This window comes from Orcinus orca, chromosome 15, assembly GCF_937001465.1.
Source record: "Orcinus orca chromosome 15, mOrcOrc1.1, whole genome shotgun sequence".
NCBI classification, from domain to species: Eukaryota; Metazoa; Chordata; class Mammalia; order Artiodactyla; family Delphinidae; genus Orcinus; species Orcinus orca.
Window position 1 is genome coordinate 38,983,953 of NC_064573.1, and position 26,277 is coordinate 39,010,229.

Genomic DNA, 26,277 nt, shown 5'->3' on the forward strand with positions numbered 1-26,277 from the left:
TGAGAACAGTGGGAGCCAGGGTTCTCACAGGATTTACAAGTGCAGAAAGGGGGACGGCTAAATAAACGTTATGGTGTTGGGTTGGAATTGGAGGTATTAGTACGAAATCATGGCCTATGGATAGATGATGGAGATGGATGGATAGATGATAGATACATAGATACATAGATACATAGATATGTGTGTGTGTGTCATAAAGTGTCTGCTTCCCTTCTGAGATACTTCACACCCTGAGAGAAGGAACCATTTCCATTTTGCTCATCACTGCACAGCAAGTGCAGGCCCAGGGCCCAGCAGGTAGCAGGTGTTCAGTGTATAGTTTCTGAAAGAGCAGATGGATAGAAGACCTTTAGCAAAAAAGGAAACCTACTGAGTTTCAGTGTCCTTGTCTGTAAAATGGAACACTAATTCCTGCTACACTATCTGTGCAATGCGGCTCTTCTATGGGACATGACTCATCTGTGAAAATAGAGTCCTGTTACTCCTCACCTGCCTCCATTCAGGAGTGGAGGTGAACTTACTTATTTGAGGTCTCAGATTGGAGGACAGGCTCCTGTGTGACCAGCCCGAAATGCAGGTGACAAACAGCCTTGACCATGGTATGTCCGACCAGGAGCCAGGGAGCCTGTCATCCCAGAGGCTCAGGAGGCTGGGAACTTTCTATGAGGCTGTCTTTCTATGATCTATGTGTGTCCCTGGGACTTGGTCTCTAGCTCCCAGCTCCGGTGACTACCAGGCCAGCATGTTTACAGACATTATGTAGTTCACCTTCACGGGAAGAGCTGAGCGGAACAGACGCATGAGAGCAGGGACCCAGGGAGTCAGCAGACCTGGATTCAAATCCTTGCTCTATCATTTATTAGGGGGTCATGACCTGGGCAAAGTGCTTAACCTCAGTAGCCCCCAGGCTCCATATCTATAAAATGGGGGTGATATTACCCAGTACCTCATAATATTGTTTTGAGGATCAAATGAAACAAAGCACGTACGATGCTTCAGCAGGGAGCCAGCACACACATTCGGTGAAAGTTACATCCTTAACTATCAACAGTAACTAGGTGGTCACACCCAGAAACAGGATCCTCTCAGGGGTCCCCCTAAGCAGAGCCACGGTCAAAAGTCAGCCCAAACCAAGAAAGGCAGAATGAGAGTGGCTACTAAGATTTTGATTTTCTGCATGCTTTCCTTCACTTCCTGAACTTTTTCCTTTGCTTTATCAAACAACATTATAAAGTAAACAAAAAAGAAGCAATCTCTTTAGCTGCCACTAAAACCCTTACCTCAAATGCGGCACAGGATTTGATTGGGTAGAGGAAAAGGTTGGTGACGATGTGTGACCCAAGGCCCCCATCCAGGATGCCTGCAGCTTTCTCTGAAGGGGTCTGCTGGGTTCTGGTGGTCTCCAGCAGAGGTGGGCGCAAACTCACAGCATCCACAGTGGTGGGTGCGTTGTCCCAAACCCTGGAGTCTGGGGAAGCATCTTCCTGAGGTGAGGGACTACGTCTGGCCCTGGTGGCAGGCAGGCTCTCTGCTGACAGGGCTCCAGCCTCCCCAGGCGTGGCCAGAGGGAGAGGCTGGCCATGAGACGGGCGCAGTCGGGTTGCTATGATGAACCTGAGAAAGGCCTGGGCATCCTCAAGCGTAGACATGTATCCAAACGAAATCCTCACAGATCCCGTCGGCTGCCCATCTATGAGGTCCACATCGTCACCGCAGAGATGACCAGCCTAGAATAAAGAAATAAGTCAGCCAGAGTGACTCATTCCTCACGGATAAAGTGGAAACCATTTTGTAAAACAAGTTTTGTTAATTTTATAATATAAATTTAACCCAGGAAAAAAGAACTGCAACACTAATAGGAGCCGTGTGCCTGAGGCATAGTTCCAGAAGCACAGAGACTCACTCTCTGGACGTCACTCTTTGCTCAACTGTGAATTGGCATCTATACCAATCTCAGGGGGCCACTAAAAAGTCTAAAAGATACAACATTGTAAATCAACTGTACTTCAATAAAAATAAATAAATAAATCTGTTTTTTTAAGTTTAAAAGAAATCATTCATGGAAAGCATTTACCAGAAACACGCACACAGTGCTCACCCACAGAGGTATCAAAAGACAGACCAAAGTTTCAGAAGCACAGATGGGTCAGCTCCTTGGTCTACCTAGGGCTTAAGTGAGAGGACCACCTGCTGGCCATGCCTTTTTGCCTCTCTCAGAACCAAAGGGAGGTCTGCATCCCTGACAGCTGCCCTTTGACAAGAGGGCAAGACAGAGGTGCTGCCCCTATGAATAACCGGCCCAAGGCCAGGATGAAAGCCAAAGGCAGCATGAGTGCCCGGTCGGGAGGTGGTGGAAGAAAGGCAAGACGTCCCCAAGGCTCTCCAAGCCTGGCAGCCTGGTGTTGGTCGCTGCTCCAGCTGCCTACCTCCCCCAGAACTGAACCCAAGTCAGTCACCCAAGGAGATGAGGCCACGGCATTCCACAGGATCAATATTACATCAGGAACTGCATTCGTTTCTGTTCTAACACTCCTTCTCTCTCTTTCTATTTATTTTATTTTATTATTATTATTTTTTAACCACACCATGTGGTGTGAGGGATCTTAGTTCCCCGACCAAGCATCAAACCCACACGCCGTGCAGTGGAAGCACCGAGTCTTAACCACTGGACCGCCAGGGAATTCCCCCTTCTCTCTCTCTCTCTATTTTTTTTAAGATTTATCTTTTTTGGGGTTTTTTTGGCTGCATCAGGTCTTAGTTGTGGCACGCAGGATCTTCATTGAGGCATGCAGGATCTTTCATTGTGGCGCGTGGGCTTCTCTCTAGTTGTGGTATGCGGGTTTTCTCTCTCTAGTTGTTGCACGTTGGCTCCTGAGCACGTGGGCTCTGTAGTTTGCAGCACGTGGGCTCTAGCTGAGGCACAGGAGCTCAGTAGTTGTGGCGTGCGGGCTTAGTTGCCCCGCAGCATGTGGGATCTTAGTTTCCTGACCAGGGATCGAACCTGCATCCCCTGCATTGTAAGGTGGATTCTTTACCACTGGACCACCAGGGGAGTTCCCCCCTCCTTTTTAAATAAAACATTGTTCACAGTTGGTTGGGATTTAACATATTCAATATTTAGTGGCAACCAAAAGAAACTTAAGTTAGAAACTATTCTGATATAAAGAAGGGCTCTTTGCCACTCAAACCATTCTTATGAAATGGTTCAAAACAGGCTGTACCTTGAAGTGACAAACCTCAGTCCAGAGGAGCGGCAGGAAGAGAGGGGACCTGAGAAGTGCAGAATGCCCCGTAGAAGAGGTCCTCTCCTCACCCAACCCAGACATGAGCTACCTCCTGCTTGGAGATTTCACTCTGGCAGGACTGAACTAGCTAAGGGCCCTCTGCATGTACGAGCACATTTTCACATTTGCTTGACCCCTGTTAAAAGCCCTCTTCTGGAAAAAAAAACAAAAAAAACAAAAAACCCTCTTCTGCCTCTAAATGTTTGCCCTCAAACTAAAAAAATGACTGCCAGAGACTTAGTGTCTTGAAGTGTTTTCTATTTTTGTTGACCCTTTTTCTTTACACATTCACAGGGTGGGCTCAGAGAAATGAGCTCGCAGATCCAGCCCTGACCCCAGACACACGACCAGCCTGTAATGAAGTTAGAGGCACCGCCATTGGGGTTTGCTGGCCAGCGTTTGGACCACACGATCCAGTACCAACCTGAAGATGCTTCTTGACCATCTCATCACTTATCCCCAGGTGTCTCTGGCAGGCCCCAGTGTTACAGAAGCAGCCAGTTCGCACGTGGATGTTGTGAAGACTGGCCATTTTATCCACCTGCAGGTTTAATATATGACATGGAACCAGTGTTAGGAGTGTCCAGTTTTACTCTGATTGCCTGGGAAGGAGTTTCAGATCCACACTTGGACCTCTCTTTCTTAACAGTAAAATGAAAATATGAGCTTGGAATTTTGCTCTAAGGGGCCATGATCTATCGTGGGTTTACTAAATACATTTTATAAAATGTTACTGATAATTAAATCTTATCCAGTTGGGTTATAAACATAGGCCTGAGAAAAGTGAAAGATATCAAATTCACACCAAACTCCAAGTTAAGAGCTCACATGTAAAACAAACAATCTGATTTCTTAAATGAGCAGACATTTTTCCAAAGAAGACACACAAATGCCCAACAGGTACATGAAAAGGTACTCAACATCACTAATTGTTAGGAAAATGTAAATCAAAACCGCAATGACATCAGCTCTCAAATATCTAATAGCGAGCATCTAATATCACACCTGTTAGAACAGCTATTATCAGAAAGACAACACATAACAGGAGGTGGAGAGATGTGGAGAAAAGGGAATCCTCGTGCACTGCTGGTGGGAATGCAAACTGGTGAGGAACTATGGAAAACAGTATGGAGGTTCCTTAAAAAATGTAAAATAGAACGAATTGCTGGAACTTTGATCCAGCAATTCTACCTCTGGGTATTTATCCGAAGGAAATGAAATCACTGTCTTGAAAAGATATCTGCACCCCCATGTTCATTACAGTATTTGCACTAGCCAAGAAATGGAAACAACTTAAGTATCCATCAAAGGATGAATGGATAAAAAATATGTGATTTATAAATATTATTATTCAGCTATAAAAAACGAAATCCTGCCATCTGTGACAACGTGGATGGACCTTGAGGGCATTATGCTAAGTCATAATGAAATATGCTAAGTCATAATGAAAACTGCTAAGAAATGAGTCAGACAAAGACAAATACTGTATGATCTCACCTACATGTGGAATCAAATCAAAATTCATAGATACTGAGAGCAGATTGGTGACTGCCAGAGGCAAGGGATGGGGGTCGTGAAGGTGGTCAAAAGATACAAACTTCTAGTTCTAAGAAAAATAAGTCCTGGGGATGTACTGTACCGCATGGTGACTATAGTTAACAACACTGCATGGCGCATGTAAAAGTTGCTGAGAGAGTAAGTCCTGAAAGCTGTCATCACAAGAAAAACAATTTGTAACTATGTGTGGTGATGGGTGTTAACTAAACCTGTAGTAATCATTTCGCAATATACATATATATCAAATCACTGCACTGTACACCTAAAACTAATACAATGTTATACATCAGTTATATCTCAATTGTTAAAAAATATTTTTAGTAAATTAATCTTTGAAAAAAGAGCCCACATGTTTCAAGGGAGATTCACAAAAATAAAATCTGAGGGCGGCTGGGACGTGGGGCAGCTCCTTGGCATCCTCTGCTTCCGGGTAGATTCCCAGAGCAGGACTTAGCAGAGCTACCAGTCAGAGCAGCTCTGCCTCAGCTCCCAGCCCAGGCTACAAACATTACTGTGTTGACACTGTGTGTTATCGATCTGCTTTCATAATGTTTCAGACTTTGGGTTGAATCACAGAACTAACTGCTGCTCAATCCAGAAGTTCCAAGGCTCTTTCCTGTCCCCTGGAAGCTAGACGGGTGATTCGTAGTCCCAAGGCTCAAAGGTGAGCTGGCACGAGGGATGTTTGTGGGTCCAGGGCTCCATTCTCCCAAGGGCCTGGGGGCCCAGTGAGGGTCCTCAGCCCTGGTGACTCAGGTTAAACTTGGGGGAGTGCCCTAAATGCATTCAAGGAAACAAACACATCTTGCCCAGTCAGAGAAGCCTTTGAAACTTTTCTCCCTGGGAAGTACAGGTGGGGGACACAGACACAGGTCACCAGGTGGTCAGCCTGGCCTCCCCGCTAGGCAAGCGCAGCGGTGTTACCTCCCACACACCCTTATGGGGACTACACTGTCTTCCCTTTAGCCGTCTCCCCTGGATGGTCAGAGTGAAAAGAAGCCACCTCTGCTGGTGAAATCCAGGAGTTCCCTGCTCTCTGAGGTGAGACCTGGCGGCACCACTGGGTCTGGCCTACTCCACCTCCAGGATCAGGTGGTCTCCATTCAAGGGGCAGCCCCTAGGAAAGCCCCTCACTCCCCGACCCCAACTCCAGCTAAGCTGAATGAGAAGTCTCCCCCACCCACCCCGTATCCACTATTCCAGCTATCACAGCCACAAAACAAGCCACCCAAACCTGGCGGCCTAAAACAATAACCATTTTATTGTGCTCACGGCTACAGGGGGGTCAGGAATTCAGAAAGACCCCTGAGGATGGCTTGTCTGAGCTGGGAAGACTAGAAGGCTGGGAGCGACATGACGTCTGGGGCTGGAATCACCTGGAGACTCAGCTTCTCATGTATGCGTCTGGCCTCCAAGCCAGAAGGGGTCAAAGCAGACAGTCACCATCATGCCCACTTTTGGCTTCCTCACAGCATGGCCGCTCAGTGTAAAACTCCTTACACAGTAACTCGAGGCTCCAAAAGTGAATGCCCCGGGGAGCAATGCTGATGCTGTGGGGCCTTTTCTGACCCAGCCTCCAAAGCCAAGCAGTGTCACCTTCTGTAGCATTCTGTTGGTTATGAGTGAGTCATAGACCAGCCAAGATTCTAAGGGGAAGAGACAGGGACCCCACCTAGAAGAGCATGTGGGTGGAAGAGGCTGTTTCGGCCACGCTTACCCTTCATGCTAATTTCTCATCACAACTTCATCTCCTCTCACCCTGAGACCTTTGGAATCCCACACAGGCTCGGCCAGTGCCCAGCCAGGTGAAGGAGTTGGCTGCTGGGGCAGGATGAGCACTGCATCCAGGGAGGGTGAGAAACCGGCCTGACCACAGTGCAATAGAGCACTTGCTTCATACCAGCTCAGTGCTAAGGGGCTGTGTATTGTAACTCATTTAATCCTTGTGACAACCTATCAGCAGGGAAGATTGTTACCCCCATTTCACGGAGACTTGGGGAGCTTACATTAACTCACCCAAGCTCCCAGAGCCAGCAAGAGGCAGCCCAAATCTTAACCCACCCTCTTAACCACTGGGTAGACTGACTTCCAACAGAGGGGAGAATGCAATTCGGAGATTTGGATGTCAAAAACAAGAACCCAAAATCGTCTCACAGAAGGCTCAATTCTTTCACGCATCCCTTGAAAAAGAGAGAGCCAGACCCAGCCATGATGCCATCTGATCTTTCCGAAGGCCCCCCAAATCCCTGTGGGATTCCCACATGTGAAGGAGCCCAGGAAAACCCAAGATTCTCCCGGGCCGGCACAGCTGGCCATGCCTCAGCCTCGGCCTCCACTCATAGGATGAGCTTCCTCTACAAAGGCACAGAGGGAGAAACCCATCCTGTGCGATGCCTTGGAGAATGAAGGTCCTGGTGAAGTCAGCCAGGCACCCAGATAGGCTCCCTGAGGGGGAGGGGGAGTCTTCCTCTTGAGGTTTCTCTGGGCAAATGGGGGGGGGGGTTCTTTCACCGCTGCTTGGTCCAAGCAGAACCCTGTAGGCCCACCACCCCCCGCCAAGTACAAAGGCTGCCTCTTATTTGTAGAAAAGCTGAAGTCTCCCAGGCCTCCCAGAGTCACAAAAGAAAAGGCTTGAGCAGTTAATGATTAGGGCAAGAGAGTCACAGACTCTGTGTTTGATGAAAGAATGGGATTAATGCCATTGCTTGTAATAATCTATATCTTTGTGGGCATAGGAATAACTGTAGCTTGCTCTGCCCATATATGTGAGCGGGCAACTAAAACTGTCAACAAAGAGATGCTACAGACCCATGTCAACGTCTTTCACTCTAAGATCTTGACACCTTCTCTCAGCATGAAGCAGTTACAGAAGATGGACCTTCACTCCTATTCCCATAGAAATGTAATGATGTCTGATAGTGGGGATTTGTAAGCAGCTCTTTTGCCCCTTTTCTGTTTGTTCATTTCTGTTTTCCTCAGACAGACCTTAATTGTAAAAATGAGATCACTAGGTAACATTTAACCTAACTCCGGACTTCTGCTCTACTGAATGTACACAGTGCCTTGCTTAACCGGTTGATTCCTTTCCTGGATTAAAAGGCGTAAGAATGAAGAATTAAGTAGTTAAAGAATGACTGACTCTCTAATTAAGTAGTTAAAGAATAACAGCTTCCCTGTTAGCAAATTTGCAGGCGGATAACAGGGGCAAGAGAACATCCAATTGCAGATGGACCATGAGGACAAGACAGTACCAAACGAAGATCAGAAGTCAGTGGGTCTGCACACAATGGAAAGATGATGACAATCTGATCTCCTACCTTAATGATTAACTGAGACTCTTTCCCCTTTTTCCCTTTAAAAATTGTCATGGCTGAGCAGAATCTTCGGAGTTGGTCTCCAGACATGAGTCCACTTTCTCCCCAGATTGCCAGTTTTTCTGAATAAAGCACCTTTCCTTTCTACTGACACTTGCCCCTCGATTATTAGCTTTTGAGTGGTGAGCAACCCAACCTGAGTTTGGTAACATGCCTGCCACAGCACACTTCATGGTCGCTTGTCTGCCCTCCTCCACACCCCTGAAAACATACACTTATTTTAGGTTTGAGAACAAAACTTATTGTACCAATAACCTAGAATAACATAGTTGAGAAGGCAAAGCTTTGGCCCTGATGCATTTTCCACCATCCCTCAGAAGCATTTACAATCGCCTGCTTCTGAGTGGTGCTGGGCTGTGTAAGTGAGGGGCAGTGTGGGCTGGGGTCTTCACAGTCAACTCACCCAAGGGACAGCTTATGGTTGTAGAGTGTTGGCCCCTGGACACCAGTGAGAACCAACATTTCCCCCAGAGAATATTTCTCAAGTTGGTTCCTCAGTGAGTTTATGGCTATTCAGAAGTGGGGACAGGATTCCTTGAGAAATGGATTTTGTTTGAGAAATTCTGGGTTTGACAAAGGTGTGTGGAGATAGTGGCTTTCAAGGGAAGACGAGCACTATCTTCCAAACTTATGTGATGATCAAATCTGCTCCTCACGGCAGTTCTAGAAACCCGGGCTCTGAGAAGGGCCTTGAGCTCCCCATGCCCCGTGTGTGACAGGCCATCTGCTGACCACCTAGGGCCATGTCTGAGTGCTCAGTGTGACTCTAGATTTCTTAATGTACTGGGCAGTGACCAGCTTACTCAGCTGTGGTAAGGATCCAAGCAGTTCCCAAACCTGAATTGTTTTCATGGGAAAATACATACAAAGGGTATATCTACAGAAAATACTTTATAACCAATCTACCAAATCCTTTGAACTCATAATATGGATGAACTATGGCAGACATAAGGGCTTTTGTGCTACTAAGGACATCATTCCTACTTCATTAAATAAAAAAAGAGTTATGAGTTCCAAGCAACATGCAAACAAAAGGTGGTAAGAGGCCCAGAATTTTGTGTAACACTATGATATGGTCTGATGTATCAGTGGGGCTACCAAGCTGTTTGTACATGAAATGACATCAGACAGGCTGTTCTGTCTACACTACCTTAGGGTGTCTTCCCTTGCTGGCAAGCTTCAGCTGTCCCCTCTCACTGCCATCAGAGACTCGACCTCTCTCTTTCCATTTGAAATTGATCACCTGTAGCTAAATAAGGAGGGCTGAACAACTAAATAGCTGTGCTTGTTAGAACAAGAGTAAAGAGCCTCTAAGGAAGGACCAGTGGCCTCTCCAACAGTGCACAGGATTCATCATGGCTATTACAAGGGCCCAGAGGCCTTGACTGCAAATTTCAGGTCTCAGAAAGGCTTCAGAATTCCAGACAAGAGTGATTCTGTTGTGAACAGGTCAGCAAGATGAAAAGAAAACCCACCTGGGAGTAACCAATGATGTTCCCATTGTCATCGAGCACGTTGAAGCTGATGACCGGACCCTGAACCTCTGGGCTGCTGAACTCAGAGTCGCTATAAATCTGCACGACAGGGGCTCCGTTGGGGTACCGAAGGGTGGACAGGGCGGCGTAGGTGTACCGAGCCAGGGTAAAGGTGTGCTGCCTGATGTTCTCCATTCCACCTCAAAACAGTTATGAAAACAAAAGGGGATCATGAACTCTCTGTACAATTCACTATCTCATTTTTAAGAAAATGAGATCATTATAACTGGCAAACTTGGACCTCATATTAATGATTTTAAATACTTGTAAATAGTTCATGGTACTGCCCACGTGATAAATGATTAAGTCACTGGTACCGAACGACAGTTTGCCACTGCTGCTTCTGTGGAATTTTTCCATAGGAATTGTTGTTGTCATCTTCCTTGTTTTTCCCCAGCTTTTTGCACTTTAATGTGTACAAGAAAACTGCATCTAACGTTGTCCTAAATCAAAGAGATCAGATCAGTCATCAAGGGCTCCAGAGTGAACAGCATCTTCATAACCTCCATGCTTATCGTCTTTGCTTTCTGGGTATAACTTGATAAGATCACTAATTTGAAGAATGGTGATTGCAGCTTCAGTTGCAACTTTCAAACTCTTAACTTTAACTATGGTTGGTTCAAACCCCCCTGCTTGTTTGTTGTCTTGGGGTTTACCATTGACCAAGTCAAGACCAATCCATTTTAGATTTTTGCGTTCTGGGTTAACTTGAGCCTCATCATGAAAAGCTCTTAATTTTGCAATCAGATCTGTGGAGTCTTGGGCAGCATTAACTGCAAGAGTATTAGGAATAACGAGAAGAGATCTTGCAAACTCGGCAATTGCAAGCTGTTCCCGGGAGCCCATGCTGGTACGTAGTTTTTGAGGTGTATGGGAAGGGCTGTTTCTACAGCACCCTCACCCGGAGCCACAGATTCCGACTCCAAAACTCTTCACTACACAAAGAGCTCCACCTCGTCACACGTGAAATCATTTGCCCCACGTAAGATGACTGACGCAGAGGTATGAGCCTCAGTGCTATTTTAAAAACAGTGAAATTCTTAAATCAATGCTTTAATAAGTCCATGCAGAAATTCACTCTAAGTGCCTTGATGAAATCCTGCTTACACAGGACATTCAGACATGGAAGCAATGTCTAGACCATGGAGAAGAGATGAAATGGTTACTTCACCTCAATTTACAATGGCCCAACATTATTTTACCCCATGAGTATAACTGCTTATATCACTGAAAGACTATAGCAGCCAATAAATGGGAAGTCATCTTCCTTTAAAAAAAAAAAGTTACTTAAGCATTCAGATAATTTAGACCCTTTGGTAACAGATTGCAAAAATGTACAATTTTGTCTTTAAATGTATCTCTTTTTTGCTGTTACTGTTTGTTTACGTTAATGTTTAAATCTTTTTTTTTTTTTTTTTTAGTTTCTTGGCCACACCGCACAGCATGCGGGATCCTAGTTCCCCCACCAGGGATCGAACCTGCGTCCCCTGCAGTGGCAGCTCGGTGTCCCAACCACTGGAGTGCCAGGGAAGTTCCCTAAATCATTTTAATATTATACAAAGCAGTTAAGGATACTTGCTATAACATGGATGAACCCTGAAAACATTATGCGAAGTGAAATAAGCCAGACACAAAAGGACAAACATTGTATTATTCCTCTTACATAAGGTTACTAGGGGCTGGGGGAGGGAAAATGGGGAGTTACTGTTTCTTCAGTTTGGGATGATGAAAGTCCTGGAGAAGGATAGTGGCAATGGTTGCTCAACGATGTGAATATACTTAATGCCACTGAATTGAATATTTTAAAAGGGCTAAACTGGTACATTTTATGTTATATAGATTTCACCACAATTTTTTCTAAAAAAGAGCCTAACTAAGTAGGAAAAATCAGGGTTTGCCTTACTGTGGGGCTGATATTGTCAGTCTGCCTTCAGAGGTGCCCCTGGCTGTGTCCGACCCTCTCACTTGTGGTTTGGATACCTTGCTAGTATCTGTCCTTGAGAAAGTGCTCGTTTCTCAGTGTCTATCTTGATTATCTCCCCTTTGTCTGGATGATGCCCACTCACCTCCCTGCATTACTGTCACGACAGCCCTCCTATGAATTCTGTCTGCCCGCAGTTTTAGGCCTAGGCTGAGGACCTAAGGGTCCTCTTATTATGATGAGAGAGAGAGAGAGAGAGAGAGAGAAAGGGCTGCCTAACTGCTAAGCCGCGTCCCTGGTTCACCATGACCCCATACCCATGTGGACGGTACAAGCAGTGTCGCCCCGTTCTAGGAGCTTAGCCTCTGACAGGAGCGTCCAGAGCGCAGCAGGAGTGAGGAGTCATGGCTCACCAGACAGAGGTTCTTCCAGCCGTGTGCCTTGTGCCAAGCCCCATAAGATGGGAAGTGGCATCCATCTGTGTGTTAGCCTGTGGGGAATGTCCCCCACCTGCTCACACACCCCAAGCACTTGTCAGGAAAGAAAACATGTATCATTGCAAAGGCCAGCAGAAGAGACAGTGTTTGGGGGCTCAGGGTTAGACCTTAGCATTGCCTGGGTTTAAACCCTAGCGCTCCCAGGTTCCAGCTCCCTGGTCCTGGGGAAGGCATTCAACGTCTCTGAGCATAAGCTCCTTCGTGGGCAAAGCGGGCTCATCATACAGCTCCCCTGTGGGAGGTAAGAGCTAAATAAGTTCTCAGGATCTGTAAGCGTTCCCAGTGCAGGGACCAAGGAGGGCTCCTCTGCATCTGTGAGGTTATTAAGCTCTGGATTTGGAATGTCTATCACTTGTTAAAATGTTCTTTTAACCGACCAAAAAAAAAAGGTCCAGTTTCTTGCTCTTGCCTCAGAAGTCATTTCTGGAAGTTCTTTAGAATCAGCTTCATCTGCATCAGTGCAGAGCTGCCATGTGCCGCTCACCTGCACAGACTCTCTCCTTATCTGAATCCCACCCAGGCCAGGGCTCCCTCGAGGACACGGGCAACAGGAAGCAAATTCCACACAGATAAAGAGGTCCACTGACCTGTGAGGCGCTCTAAGACATCGAATCCATGTTTTAGCGCTATCACGTCAAGGAAGGAGATGGTACCATCTTCAAATCTGTAATGGTGGTGAGGGCGACGAGGTCAAGCTGCGGTAACTCCTCCATGTGCATTTTGTATATGTGACAACGGGGCTTTGACTCTAGCCTTAGCCGTAATCCATGGAGACCTTGCCTCTGCTGCCTTATACAACGCTGCTCTCCCCTCTCCTTCTAAGACAGAGGGCCATGCACACCAAGACATGCCGGCTGCCTCTGGGCCTGACCTGGTCTGCAGCTTAGTTGGGATGGGCTGGCAGTGGTGATAAAGGGCCCTGAAAGACAGTCACCACCTTGGAAGACTTCAGACTTGACAAAACCTCAAGTGCTGTGGGCTCTGGAAATGCTGCCCTTGACCCCAAGAGAGCACCACTGACAGGGCATCAATCCAGTCAGATCAATTGTGCAGCCACGAGGTTCTTGACAAGAGTCTATGATTCCGAAGTCTATAGGACCACAGCTATTATAAGGCTCTCAATAAACTTCCTGATTATCGTTATAATTATATTTGCATTTTATAATTATTCATTTAGACAAAATCCTCATCAAATCTTTACTGTCCATGTACTGCATGCCGGGCACTGTTCTAGGTGCTAAGGATACGGCAGTTAACGTGACAGGTAGGATCCCTGCCTTCACAGGGCACAGAAACAAGGAGTAACAAACAGCAAACATGCAGGGAAGCCAAATAAGCATCAAGCCGGGGGGTGACGTGTGCAATGAAGTTGCCTAAGCAGGAGGGCTGGCGGCTGCTTTAAATGAGATGGTCAGGGGAAGTCCTCTCCGAGGGAGATCATTCAAGCAGAGACCGAGTGGAATTAAGGGAGCGAAGGAAACTGCTCATTTTTGAAAACAGTTTTGGAGGGAAACAGAGTTCCAGGGAGAGGGTGCAGCAAAGGCCCTGAGCAGGTAGAGCCAGAACAGCAAGGAGGTCAGTGAGGCCAGGAGCAAGACAGCAAGGCGGAGGGCTTCACCCTGGATGAGACGAGTGGCAGGAGGGCTCTGAGCAGAGAGGAGTGGCGATGGGGCCTAGGTTTTGATAAAACGCCTCTGGCTGCTTCATTAGTGAGGGGGAAGCCTGGGGCACAGTGAGGAGTTCCCAGCAAGCATCCCACAAAGGGTGGTGACAAACAGCAGTCTTTATGCAAGTTGAAGTTTTCAATGGAAATACCGTGCCTTGTATTTTAACACTCTAGGGATAAGAGTTGCTCAAAATATCATTACCGGAATGTTAATACCCTTATAAAACTAATGGTAATTAATAGATATACAGAAGTAATAATGAATCGGTTGATAGTTAATTGACCATTAATAAGTTAGTAACTAATGACTCCTTAATAAATTAAACATGATTAGGCAATAATGGCTTCTGTTATTAATTGATCAATAATAAATAATTATTGATTGATCAATAATTAACAGACTCTTAGGAGAAAAGGGAGGTTTTTTTGTTTCCATCAGGGGTTGTTTCTCACTGGGTTATAAAACAGAAAATGTTAAGAACAGAGTTCAGATGCATGTTCAAGAAACATTTGAGCTCGGTATTAAATCTCAAGCTCTAGTGCTAGGTTCACACGAAAAATATGAAGCTTCTAATGGTAAATAAATACATTCAGCTTTCTGCGAATCCTGGTGCAGCACCTGCTATAAGGCGATTCACCCAAATTGAAGGCAAGAGGTCCGGTCCAGCCCAGCCCACTCATGCCGTGCCTGTAATGAGCTGCCCCGCTCCTCTAGGTCTTCAGGTGCCCCTACTGACTAAATAAAGTTTGGGTTGTCATTTTGTTCTGCCTTTAATTTACATGATGTTGTGCCTGTCATTCTTTTCTCACTTGCTTATATTATATGCTACGTTATCACACTTGGATTCAAAAGGTTTTACATTAGCTTTCCTGTTTTAGAATCACACAACTCTGGAGAAGTCCTGAATGAAAGAGACATCAGATAGCCTCATAGCCTATTGATGCCAACTCAACCTTGGTGTTTCACCTATACTAGATCTAAAGAACTGTATCCTTTTAGAGATGCACTTTATAGGAAAAACATGAGGTGCAGAGATCAAGTCACAGGCTCCTATTCCCACAAACAGTGTGCAGCGGAGCCAGGATTCACTCCCCAATGATCCAGCTCCAGAACCTACACTCTAGACTATGACTCTACTGCCGGGACCATGCGCCTACCTGCAGGACCCTTGAGTCTGCACCTGGGTCTGCGGGGCATCTGAGCCACCTTCCCATACAGGCCCCGGGGCCTTCTCAGGCACCAGCAGAGTGACCAGCTCCTGGCCCCCACCTCACGGTATCTCCCACTGTTGGACCCAGCAGAACCCTGGGTCAGCTGCCATTTTCACCCTCTCATACCTTCAACCTTACGGTCCCCAGCCACTGGCATCTGGGGGATTCCTGGGCACGAGCCACACCGCCTGCCCCTGCACGCTGAGAATGACACATAGACCAACAAACCCAGGCAAGGAGCTGCCAGCCCTCAAACTTCCTTGGTAACCCCCGGGAGGCTCACAGAGGCTGCTGTTAGCTGTGCCCCCGAGTCTGGTGGCCTCTGATTTAACTGGTTCCTCTTGCTGACTAGACACCAAGCTGAGCTGATACTAGCTGCTGAAATACAGCTATGCTGTCAACATGTACGCACACCTGTTCCAAATGGTACCATCCTTTTCAATCACTGCTTCAGTTGCTGCCCCCTCATGTCAGTGCTGTGGCAAAAGGCCTGGGGCCCATCCTCCTCACTCCCTGGAAGGCCTTCATCTCTTCTGCTCGCAGCCCTTCCCTGCAGGCCCTCATCCTCCCACAGCTGTGGAGAAGCCCACACACAGGGCAGAGTTCACAGCCCGCTGTGGCAGCTCCAGCTGACCTCTGACTCCCGGATCCTGGCCCTGCCACCCAGCACCTCCCTTGCACCATCCTACAGGTGGCATAGGCCAGACCCGAGCCTTGCTGAGCTCCAGCGGCCACTCCCATCGCCGGGTTACCTTTCAGCCACTGACTCTCTGGGGGTATAGAAGTCTTCTTCTGCAAGGTATGCAGCGGCTGTGCCTCCTCCAAAGTAGGTTTTCCTCAGCAGAGGAGCTGAGCGGCTATTCACCAGCAGGGCGCCCAGGCCAGTGGGGAAGCCAAAGATCTTATAGAAGGAGAGGGGGACAAAGTCTGCCCGGTGAACCGACAGGTCCAGAGGCGAGGTGCCCACGTAGGAAGCCGCATCCAGCAGCACGAACCACTTCCCAGGCCCGCCCACGGGGCACATCCGCCCGGACTTGACCTCTTCTATCCAGGACAGGGGGTACCTGGTCCCGGAAAAGTTACTCTGAGCTGGGTAGCAGAAGAGATGCAGAGGCTGGCCGTCGGGGTCGCTGGCAGCGGTAGCATCCTGTTCTTCCGCCAGCCACATGTCCTCTGGCCTGACTGGGATGGAAGTGATGTTCATGGCCGCGACGACCTCCCTCATGCCCACCACAGATGTGTGGCTGTCAGTGAGGTAACAGAAGTGACTCCCGCTGCTTTCCGGGCCTGGGGGCACCCACGGGAAAGCCTCTGCCACCAGTTTAAGAGCAGCTGTGCTCCCGGCCGTGAAAATCACAGTGTAGTCCTCTGGGGAGGTGTGGAAGTGTGCCAGGATCCTGGAAGAGGCACAGCATCACAGAACTCCTTGGTTTCCCTCCAGTGTTAAATGTTTGGAGCTAGTTGTATTTCAACTAAATACGACATCTGTCTACCTTAAGAGCTAGGAAAAAGCCAGATAGGGTTTGCCACATTGTGAAGTTAGGGCAGGGGCAGAGGAAGTTGTGGGAAGAGATGGCAAATGGGTGCAAACCGGCAAAATCACCCAGCCCCCCAAATCCCCACCCCCAAATGGAGAAGACAAAAATCCACAACTACCTTAAACTCAGTTGAAAATACCCCTTCTCGGTCTACTGTCTGGCTCTATCATAACAAGTTTTCAATCATCAACTTGTTTAACACTGCTTTTAATACGGGCAACCCTATAGCAAAAGAGTATCATTTTCAAACTGGAAATAATCCGAAATTGTATAGATTCAAATATCTTTAGGTACCACCTAAATTATTTGCCAAAAACTAATTAATTTGTTATGTGCAAATATTAGTAAAGGGGGGAAAACTGTAAAAACAAGATGTCTAAATCTGAAATACGAAAAGAAAAAAAAACAGAGAAAGCGTTTTTTTTCCTCCCTGAAAAGAAGACTTAGGAACCTGGGTCACTCTGGCCCCCAGGAACTCTGGCACCAGCCCAGAGCCACACACAACAGCTTGGGCACCTCAGAGGTGCCTACCTGTGCTTCTGGTCGGCCCCGCTCTGCACATGCTCAGCCTCACCTTCCTGTCCTCTGACCCTGATGGTTGTCAGCGTGCATGTGTGGCCATTTAGCTGCACGTGATCTTCCTGAAACCAGCTCAGAAGATTTGTGAGATGTGGGCAGGTGGCAGGAAGTCCATCCACCCACAGGTGCCACACAAGTTGGCACCTCTGCTGCTCACCTGTAGCGCACCTGCTCCACCGTGTCATGGGTGAGTCTGCTGCTGCTGTTCTGGCTGTGAGGATTACCTGCCAGGTTACAAAGACAAAGCCGTTGGGTCACTACTTATAGTCTCTCCTTTTTTTTTTTTTTTTTTTTTTTTTTTGCGGTGCGCAGGCCTCACTGTTGTGGCCTCTCCCGTTGCGGAGCACAGGCCCCGGACGCGCAGGCTCAGAGGCCATGGATCACGGGCGCAGCCGCTCCGCGGCATGTGGGATCCTCCCAGACTGGGACACGAACCCGTGTCCCCTGCACCGGCAGGCGGACTCTCAACCACTGCGCCACCAGGGAAGCCCTATAGTCTCTCCTTTTGTGTTCCTCCAAAATCGTCTCCCTCAGTTTCTCAAAATTTAAGCAAAAAAAATATCATAGGACCCAGCCTTCCCCAAGTTTCAAACAGTAAATTTAATCAGGGAAGTGAGAAAATGCAGTAAGAAAGGAAAAGTCAAGCAAGACAAAATAATAATGGTTTAGCCATTAAACAAAGTCAAGAACCTTTAGTTCCTCCTCAAGGGCTATAGATAAGATTCCGGGCCCTATCCTTTGAGCTATTTTATAGATACTAAAACCCATACCAGGTGGAAGAAGTTAACTGTATGCTGCCCCTCCGCAGTTCTCCATTCACATCTGCACCGCTCTCCTCCCCTCCCTGGTTCTGGGCTGGAGGGTCTTGGCTCACGCTGTTCCTCCTGCCTAATCTGCCCTCTCCTCTTTTCCGAGTGAATTCCTGCTCTTCCTCTAGCATCCGCCCCACTCCTGTAGAAGCTTTCTGTGACACTCACGCTGCCAACTCACCATCACTCTGCAGATACAGACCCCCGTAGTGCCGGGGCCTTTTGGTCACAGCCCTTTGCTCAATTGATAATTTACTTTATTTACATTTTACACTACTTTACTTTACTTTTCTTTTTTTTTTAACATTTATTTGGCGATCACTTGATTGAGGTCTTGTCTTTACTAGACCACAGTCCATGAAGGCAGGGACTGTATTACTTTGTTCCCATTACAGCACCATGCCCCCAACACCAGAGTGGCTTAATAAACATTTACAGGGTGAATGAATGAATGAATGAATGTTCCTCCTGCTGTCCCACCCTCTGCACTGTGCTGGTCCCACAGGGTCATCCCACCACCAAACACAGCACCCCGTGCCCTTCCTGCCACTGACCCCTTCTTCTGGAAGTAACCTGTGTGTCCCTGAGGCAGTCCTTCCCACCCAGCAGCACATGTGCTACAGGGACTGACCCTGGGTGCTTGCTTGCCTGACACCCTCTCTCACGGGGCTTACTCAGCTTTGTGTGTTCAGCACTGTCCCCGCCTGTTAATGTGACATTTTATTAAGCAGAGATATATTAGCTGAATGTAGTTGGCTAACGTTCAGTGCAAAATCAGTTATGCTGTGTTTTTCTTTACCATAAACATTTTCCATGAGATCTTTAGTGAAGCTTGTAAGCTGGCTCTGGGGGAACAGCGTGGCTCCTGCATGGTCAAGATAGACAGTTCCTGAAAGAAAACGCAAAATAAAGCTGGGATTATTCTTCAGAGGTATTCCACTCATCTCACCTAGATCTAGTTTGTGTGACCCTGACCAGCGCCCATATGATGTGTTTAGACCTAACACCAGGCCCCTGATTTCTCCCAGCCTTTTGACATGCATGCTCTTTTTTAATATTCTTTCTCTTATTCTTTTCCATTAAGGTTTATCACAATATACTGAGTACAGTTCCCTGTGCTATGCAGTAGGATCTTGTTGTTTATCCATCCTGTATATACTCGTTTGCATCTGCTAACCCCAAACTCCCAGTCCTTCCTTTCCCCATCCCTCTCCCCCTTGATGTGCGCTTCTGAATTCAAGTGGAGGCATGAGCAATGGAAGAACTGCACTTTCGACATCTAATGACCCTTAGAGCCCTGAGAGCCTTCCTGATGAACCAGCTCTCTTCTGAACCTGGGAGAGCAGCCCGCACAGAGGAGAAGCCCAGCGGACGTTCATGCTTCAGAATGGCAAAGCTATTTCATGTTATGACACACACCCTCTTCTGGAATTTCCGCGCAGCTTCCCAGGCTGTCAAGCCCTGATTCTACATTTCCATAGTGAGTTCCAAAGTCCTCAACCCTACAACAGCTGTGACAGCTTCGGAGATGACTGGGAATGGCTGTGGTCTTTCCAGTCTCTCTCATAAACAGAGAAAGGTAAATTTAGATGACAGTGAGATACCAAGCGTTACCACTCAGATTGCCCCAGATCAAAAGGATAACTCACTGTATGGGGGAGGGTGTGGGGAAACAGGTCCGCTGTTACACGGCTGGTAGGAGGGTAAATGGGTGCAACTTCTTTATGGACAGAAATTTAGCAATATCGCTCATGCTTTAAAAATGCAAACTCCCTTGACCTAGCAATTTGTCTTCCAGGAATCTGTCTTATAAATTGTGAAATGGTCTGTCAGTGAGGACATTCAGTGCAGCACTGTCTGTAAGAGCAAAGCGTTGGAAATGACTTAAATATCTATCAACATGTATTTAAAATAAAGAATTTGAATACAGCCATCTAGTACTGACATGGAACAAACTCCAAGATATGTTTTCAAGAACATACAATAGGAATAGATTCTTTCATGCACTTAACAAATATTTTTTGTTTTGTGCAGGATGGATTTTTCATTTATTTTATAACAGCTTTATTGAGATTAATTCACATACTGTAAAATTTGCCCTTTTAAAGTTTATGATTTAGTGGTTTTAGTATATTCGTAAAGTCATGCAACCATGGCCACTATCTAATTTTAGAACACTTCATTCATCCCCAAAAGAGACCCCATACCCATTACCACTCACTCCCCAGATCCACCCAGCCCTAGCCCCTGGCAATCACCAATCTATTTTCTGCCTCTATAGATCTGTCTACACTGAACATTGCATATAAATGAATCATACAACATGTGGTCTTTTGTGTCTAGCTTCTCTCACTTAGTATAATAATTTCAAGTGCATCCATATTGTAGCATGTATCAGACTTCATTCCTTTCTTGGGACTGAATAGTATTCCATTGCATGGATATGCCACATATTTCGTTTATCTATTCATCTGTTGATGAATATTTGGGTTGTTTCCAATTTTGCCTATTATAAATAATGCTGTTATGAATATTTGTATACAAGTTTTTGTGTGGACATATGTTTTCTCCCATTTGGTTTGTTGTTCTTTCACTTTCTTTATGATAGCCATTGAAAAAAAATTTTTTTTAATTTTGATGAAGTCCAATTTGTCTATTTTTGTTGCTTGTAATTTTGGTGTCATAAGAAACCATTGCCTAATAAAGTCCTGATGATTTATACTTATGCTTTCTTCTAAGAGTTTTATTCTTTTAGCTCTTATATTTAGGCTTTGCCCTTTTGAGTTAATTTTTTAATACAGTGTTGAAGAGGGGTCCAACTTCAGTCTTTGGTGTGTGGATACACCATTTAAGAGACTATTCTTTCTCCTGTTTAATAGTCTTGGCATCCTGTTGAAAATAAATTGACTGTAGATGTATGGGTTTATTTCTGGTCTTACAACTCTACTCCACTGGTCTATGTATCTATCCTTATGCCAATGCCACACTGTTCATTGTTTTGATTACTATAACTTTATGTAAATCTTACTTACCTTTACTTTTATGGCAGTGTAAGTCCTTCCACTTTGTTCTCTTTTTTTCAGTAATTTTTATTTTATTTTATATTTTGGCTGCATTGGGTCTTCGTTGCTGCACATGGGCTTTCTCTAGTTAACGGTGAGCAGGGGCTACTTTTCGTTGCAGAGCACGGGCTCTAGGCGCACAGGCTTCAGTAGTTGTAGCATGCTGGCTCAGTAGTTGTGGCTCGCAGGCTCTAGAGCACAGGCTCAGTAGTTGTGGCACACAGGCTTAGTTGCTCCGTGGCATGTGGGATCTTCCTGGACCAGAGCTCGAACCCATGTCCCCTGCATTGACAGGCAGATTCCCAACCACTGCGCCACCAGGGAAGTCCCTCAACTTTGTTCTTTTTCAAGATTGCTTTGGGTATTCTGGATCCTTTGCATTTCTATATGAATTTTAGGATCAACTTGTCAAAAAACTGTCTGGGATTTTGATAGGAATTGCATTGAATCTGTAGGTCATTTGGGGAGTATTGCCATCTTAACAATATTAAGTCTTCCAATCCATGAACACAGGATGTCTTTCCATTTATTTAGGTCTTTTTTTTTTTTTTTTTTTTTTTTTTGCGGTACGCGGGCCTCTCACTATTGTGGCCTCTCCCGTTGTGGAGCACAGGCTCCAGACACGCAGGCTCAGCAGCCGTGGCTCACGGGCCCAGCCGCTCCACGGCATGTGGGATCTTCCCGGACCGGGGCACGAACCCATGTCCACTGCGTCGGCAGGCGGACTCTCAACCACTGCGCCACCAGGGAAGCCCTGTTTAGGTCTTCTTTTATTTCAATGATATTTTGTAGTTTTCAGTGTATGTCTTGTACTTCTTTTGATAAATTTATTGCTGTGTATGTTATTCTTTTTGATGCTTTGGGAATTGTTTCCTTTATTTCACTTTCATAGTGTTCATTGATACTGTATAGAAATTGAATTGACGTTTGTATCCTGACCGTCTATCCTACAACTTTCCTGAACTTGTTTTTTTAGTACTAATAGCTTTGTGTGTGGATTTTTTAGGCTCTTCTGTATACAAGATTATACTCTCAGCAAGTAGAGATGATTTACTTCTTCCTCTCCAATCTGGATGTATTTTATTTCATTTTGTTGCCTAATTGTCCTGGACAGAACTTCTAGCACAATACTGAATAGAAGTGGTGAGAAGAGACGTCCTTGCCTTGTTCCTGATCCTAATGGTAAAATTTTCATTCTTTCACCTGTAAGTATGATGTTAGCTGTGGTTTTTTTGTAGATGGCCTTTATCAGGTTGATTAAATTTCCCTTTATTCCTAGCTTATTGAGTGTTTTTATATTCAAGAAATATTTACTGAGCATGTACTGTGTTCCAGGCACTGTTCTAAGTGCTGGGGACATAACAGCAGACAAAATAGAAGCTGGTATGATAACGACAGAGAAAGACCATAAACAAATAAATATTAACTATGTCAGGTGGTAAGACATGTTATGGCTCAACTATGTAAAAAAAAAAACTACCCATGTACACACACATATAAATATAGACAAGCACTGGAAAGGCAAACAAGACACAAAGGGCAGCAGTTGACTCTGGGGTGGCCATAGTGGTGGCAACTGGAGTTGGGGGTGCTCCCTGGGCATTCTTCATCCTCTTTTGACACCTTTTGAATTTGGTACCATGTTAAATGTATTACCTAGCCAAAAAATTAGTTTTAAAATAATGTTCTCATTTACTAAAGATTCAGAAATAGAAAGGTACCACACCATAAGAAAGGCATTTGTCCACCCAGCATCACGGAGACGCTCATGGGGAGCATTAGTGTCACTATTAGAAGAAGTAGGCAAACGACCCCCAAACCAATCAGCATTAGGTCTTCAAGAAAGGGAATTCCAGGGTCTCTTCTGGCTCATGCACCTTCAGTTCTTGGTTCCATACAGGGTGAGTGACCATCAGTCAGCACCCAGAGGCTTTAAGAACCACTTGAACCACAACTGTGTAATCAATATGCTCCCTTCACCAAAACAAGGACATTCCCATCCAATGGGTTATGCAAAATATTTCAGCACGTACAGGTTAAGCATTTAATTATCCAGAGCAACCATTTAACCAGACAAATTCTCAAACCTGCAAGAAAACTTTGGGGGTGGGTAGGGGTCAGGGATAGAAAGAGGAGGTGAATCTTACGTTATTGTGGTTTGGTTTGCTTGTTTTTCCCTGCTCTCCTTCTGGTTGGTTTGTTTCTGTGTGAAAAAAGAGGGGGCTATGTTCCTAGACTCCCAGCAGCGGTAAGGGTGAGTTTATAGTCCACAACGTCTACTTCAAGCATAATGTAGAGGAAATGCTGGGAAATTGTACTAGATAGATAGGTAGGTAGGTAGGTAGATAATCACAGAACACTGTCACAATTACAGTAGATGTTAAAGGGCACTGAAGGCCAGCCTGGGATCCTGGCTATCACATCTAAACTTTACATTTGAGGAAAAGGGTGCTGTTCTCTGAGAGACAAGAAGGAAACAAGGAGGGATCGACTTTCTACTTTCCCAGGGTAGTGGTGAGGGGAGAGGTCAGCCAATGATGGGTGTGAGGGATGAGAGCTGGAGGGGATTAGGGGATTAAGGAGGAGTGATGCTGAAATAATTACCTACTGTACTATAACAGCTTCTGGGATTTGCTTAAAAAGAATGGGGAGACTTTCTCAAGTCCTCTGCACCTGTGGGTATTCATTCTATAGGTGTCTCTATTTCTGTGGGTAGGAAGTTTCTATAACCAAAAAAGTTCAGAGAGAAAAGGAAAGAGAGAGAGAGACAGACAGACAGACAGACAGACAGAGGGGGCACTGTCTCCAGCAGGTGAATGGGCAACTAGGAAGATCAGAGAGGGAGTGAAGAGAGGCTGCCAGAGGGCACCTGTCTCCTCCCTTGAGCTTCCCTACTTAAGTACAGACGGGGCCACTCGAGGAGGAGCTCACAGCCCTTAAAGCTCCCAAGGGGCGGGGGGGGGGGGCGGGAATCACGTTCCGGAACATGAGAAAATGACCCAAAGAGCTGAAGTCAGCTGCCTGATAACTGAAACATAAATCATGGTTGCTGCTCTGCCACAAGCGGGCAAGCGGCACCAACTGTTCACCACGACAGAATAAATGCACCTCAAATCCCAGTGCCCGGCGCCACGGCCTGCCCACTTACCCGGCACCCCTCCCAGTTCAAACAGCACGCCCTTCTAAGGCTTGGTGAAGCCCCTCACAGAAGGTTGCTGGAAAAGGATGAGTCCCGACCCGGTGCGGAACGCCCTCCCGCCCTGCAGCAGTGGGTTGGGAGGACCACTGGCCAGATCAGGTTTGTCTTCCAAGTTAACCTGCCTGTTAACGCCTTGCGGAACTCGAAGGCACGATAAGATCCCGGTCCTCGCATCCAATGTACTGGCTTGTCCTGTACTTAAAGTTCAAATTGCACGGTTTGCTAATTCTTCAGGTACCCCAGCGAGCTGGACTTCCGAGGCATTGTTCTGCCTACACTAGTGAGAAAAATGAGACTTCGAAAATACAGACTGCTGGGAGCCATCCCAGCAGAGTCTGGAGCGCAGCCTCGGGAAGCTCCTGCACGGCGGCCGCAGCCCCTCGGTCTCCAACCCGCGCGCCCGCAGAGTCGCGGTCCCAACCCCGCGAGCTGGCCGCCCGTGCACCGCTCCCGTCCCCGGGCAATCACACGAACAGTCACGGCCGCCTGGCAGTCCTGCATTTTGCAACCCCGGTTCCAGCTGGAACTTTAGAGCCGGGTGTCTCGTGGCAAGCGAAGGCAAAAAGAATCCTCAGCCCTTTTCGCAGAGGGCGGAGACAGGTGGCAAAGGACCACTTTGGTCCTACATCCCTGGAAAGTCTAAGGAGCAAGAAGTCTTGGGGTTGCAGATGGGACCTCAGGGAGCCGCGTCCACAAAGAGAGCTCGTGGACACATCCCTCCAGGTCTTTCGATTCAAAATGGGTCCCTAATGAGGTAACGCCGCTCCCGCCGGGAGCAGAAGTTCCTTCCACGTCGGTTCTAGAAACCGCGTGTCCCCCACGGCCTCCCGGCAGGCCCGGCGCAGCTGCCCCCGCCGGTCTCACCTGCCAGGCGGCCGAACTCGCGCGCCCGGAGCTCGTGCAGGCTGCGCCGGCCGTACCCGTAGACGAGAGGCTGCGGGCTCGAGTCCAGGAACTGCGCAAAGGCCAGCAGCTCGGTCCCCGACTGCTCGGCCCCGCCAGCCATGACACAGGCCTGAGCGCCGCGCAGTCCAAGCGGGCTGAGCCGGGGAAACGCCGAGGTCCGCCCGCCGCGACTCCGCCCCGCCGCGCCCCGGCCGCGCCTCCCGGCCAGCCAGTGGCTTGCCCCGGGCTCGCTGGTTCATGGAGTTTCACTGCTTTCTGCCCTTTTCCCACCTGGGGGCAGGGGGAGAGAGTGCCAGTGGTTGTCTCTTTTAACTGCTTTCCAACGGAGTCCACGGAGACACCCTTGGAACACAAAGTTCTCGTTTACGGTACCACGGAGAGGCTGATGCAAGATGCAATGAATTGCTTTTTGCTGCTGGGCATCCTGGAACCTGGCGATCCTCCCCGCCGACTCTCCCTGGCCCGAGTCCAGCGCAGCGCCCGGGAGCCTCACTCTCCGTGGAGGAACCCCAGTGTGCGGGGCGGGGCGTTTGCAAGGAGACTTCCCCAATTGCTGTTCCCCAGTGGGGCGTGTGCTCGGCGTTTCTGAGAATGTGGCTGAGCAAAAAGTGGAAGAGGAAAAAGATTGGGGACCGATGAGTTTGGTTAATAAGGTCGCGGCAGGTGGGCACCGTCGGGACCCAGTAGCTCCAGTGTGACCCAAGCAAAATCACCTCCTTCGCTCCGCCAGGGGCCTGCATCCCAGGACACCATTGCCTCAAGTGTGGAGAGGCGGGCCAAACCCACGGGCGGGAATTGCCCGGCCCAGTGTGAGTGTGGAAGCGGGTGGGCAGGCGGGGGCCGGCTTCCGGGGGTGGAGTGAAAGGTACTGGAGGCCCAGGAAAGGTGCCCGAGGTGAGGGGAGGGCTGTGCAGAACCCGCATCGGAGGGCGGCAAAGTCTGGAGGCTTAAGTGAGGACTCAGATTCGGGTCCTTGGGGACCGAAGGTGGGGCCCCAGGAATGGACCACTGGCTCTGTTGTAGGAAAAATGGGGCGTGAGAGGGTGGTCTTGGTCATATCCCAAGTCATATTCCTGGGGCGGACGGTGCAGATAAGAATTCAAGAGCTAGCCATAGTAAAGTGAAAGGTTTATTTAGA

The 26,277-nt window shown here is 47.4% G+C and overlaps 1 protein-coding gene and 1 non-coding gene across 6 annotated transcripts in view; both read right to left on the reverse strand.

Annotated features, from left to right (window-relative positions):
* Positions 1–25,336, reverse strand: part of MOCOS (molybdenum cofactor sulfurase) — a 57,372-nt gene extending 32,036 nt beyond the window's left edge. For 2 of the 5 annotated variants that reach the window (XR_007471678.1, XM_049697954.1), the window contains exons 1-8: positions 25,098–25,335; positions 18,772–18,861; positions 17,321–17,387; positions 15,799–16,443; positions 12,756–12,832; positions 9,691–9,890; positions 3,709–3,825; positions 1,281–1,727 (exon numbers count right to left, since the gene is read on the reverse strand). Coding sequence is in view for 4 of the 5 variants with exons in the window: in XM_049697954.1 (XP_049553911.1) it covers positions 1,281–1,727; positions 3,709–3,825; positions 9,691–9,890; positions 12,756–12,832; positions 15,799–16,443; positions 17,321–17,387; positions 18,772–18,861; positions 25,098–25,239 (1,785 nt within the window). In the remaining variant the exon portion in view is untranslated. Of the gene's footprint in view, positions 1–1,280; positions 1,728–3,708; positions 3,826–9,690; positions 9,891–12,755; positions 12,833–15,798; positions 16,444–17,320; positions 17,388–18,771; positions 18,862–23,181; positions 24,131–25,097 lie in introns of those variants that run through there. The other 3 variants (XM_033412311.2, XM_049697952.1, XM_049697953.1) reach the window with 3 other exon arrangements.
* Positions 10,880–11,009, reverse strand: LOC117198021 (small nucleolar RNA SNORA20). Its single transcript, XR_004478938.1, has one exon. It is a non-coding gene; the product is annotated as a small nucleolar RNA SNORA20 (small nucleolar RNA).
* Positions 25,337–26,277: the final 941 nt, after the last annotated feature.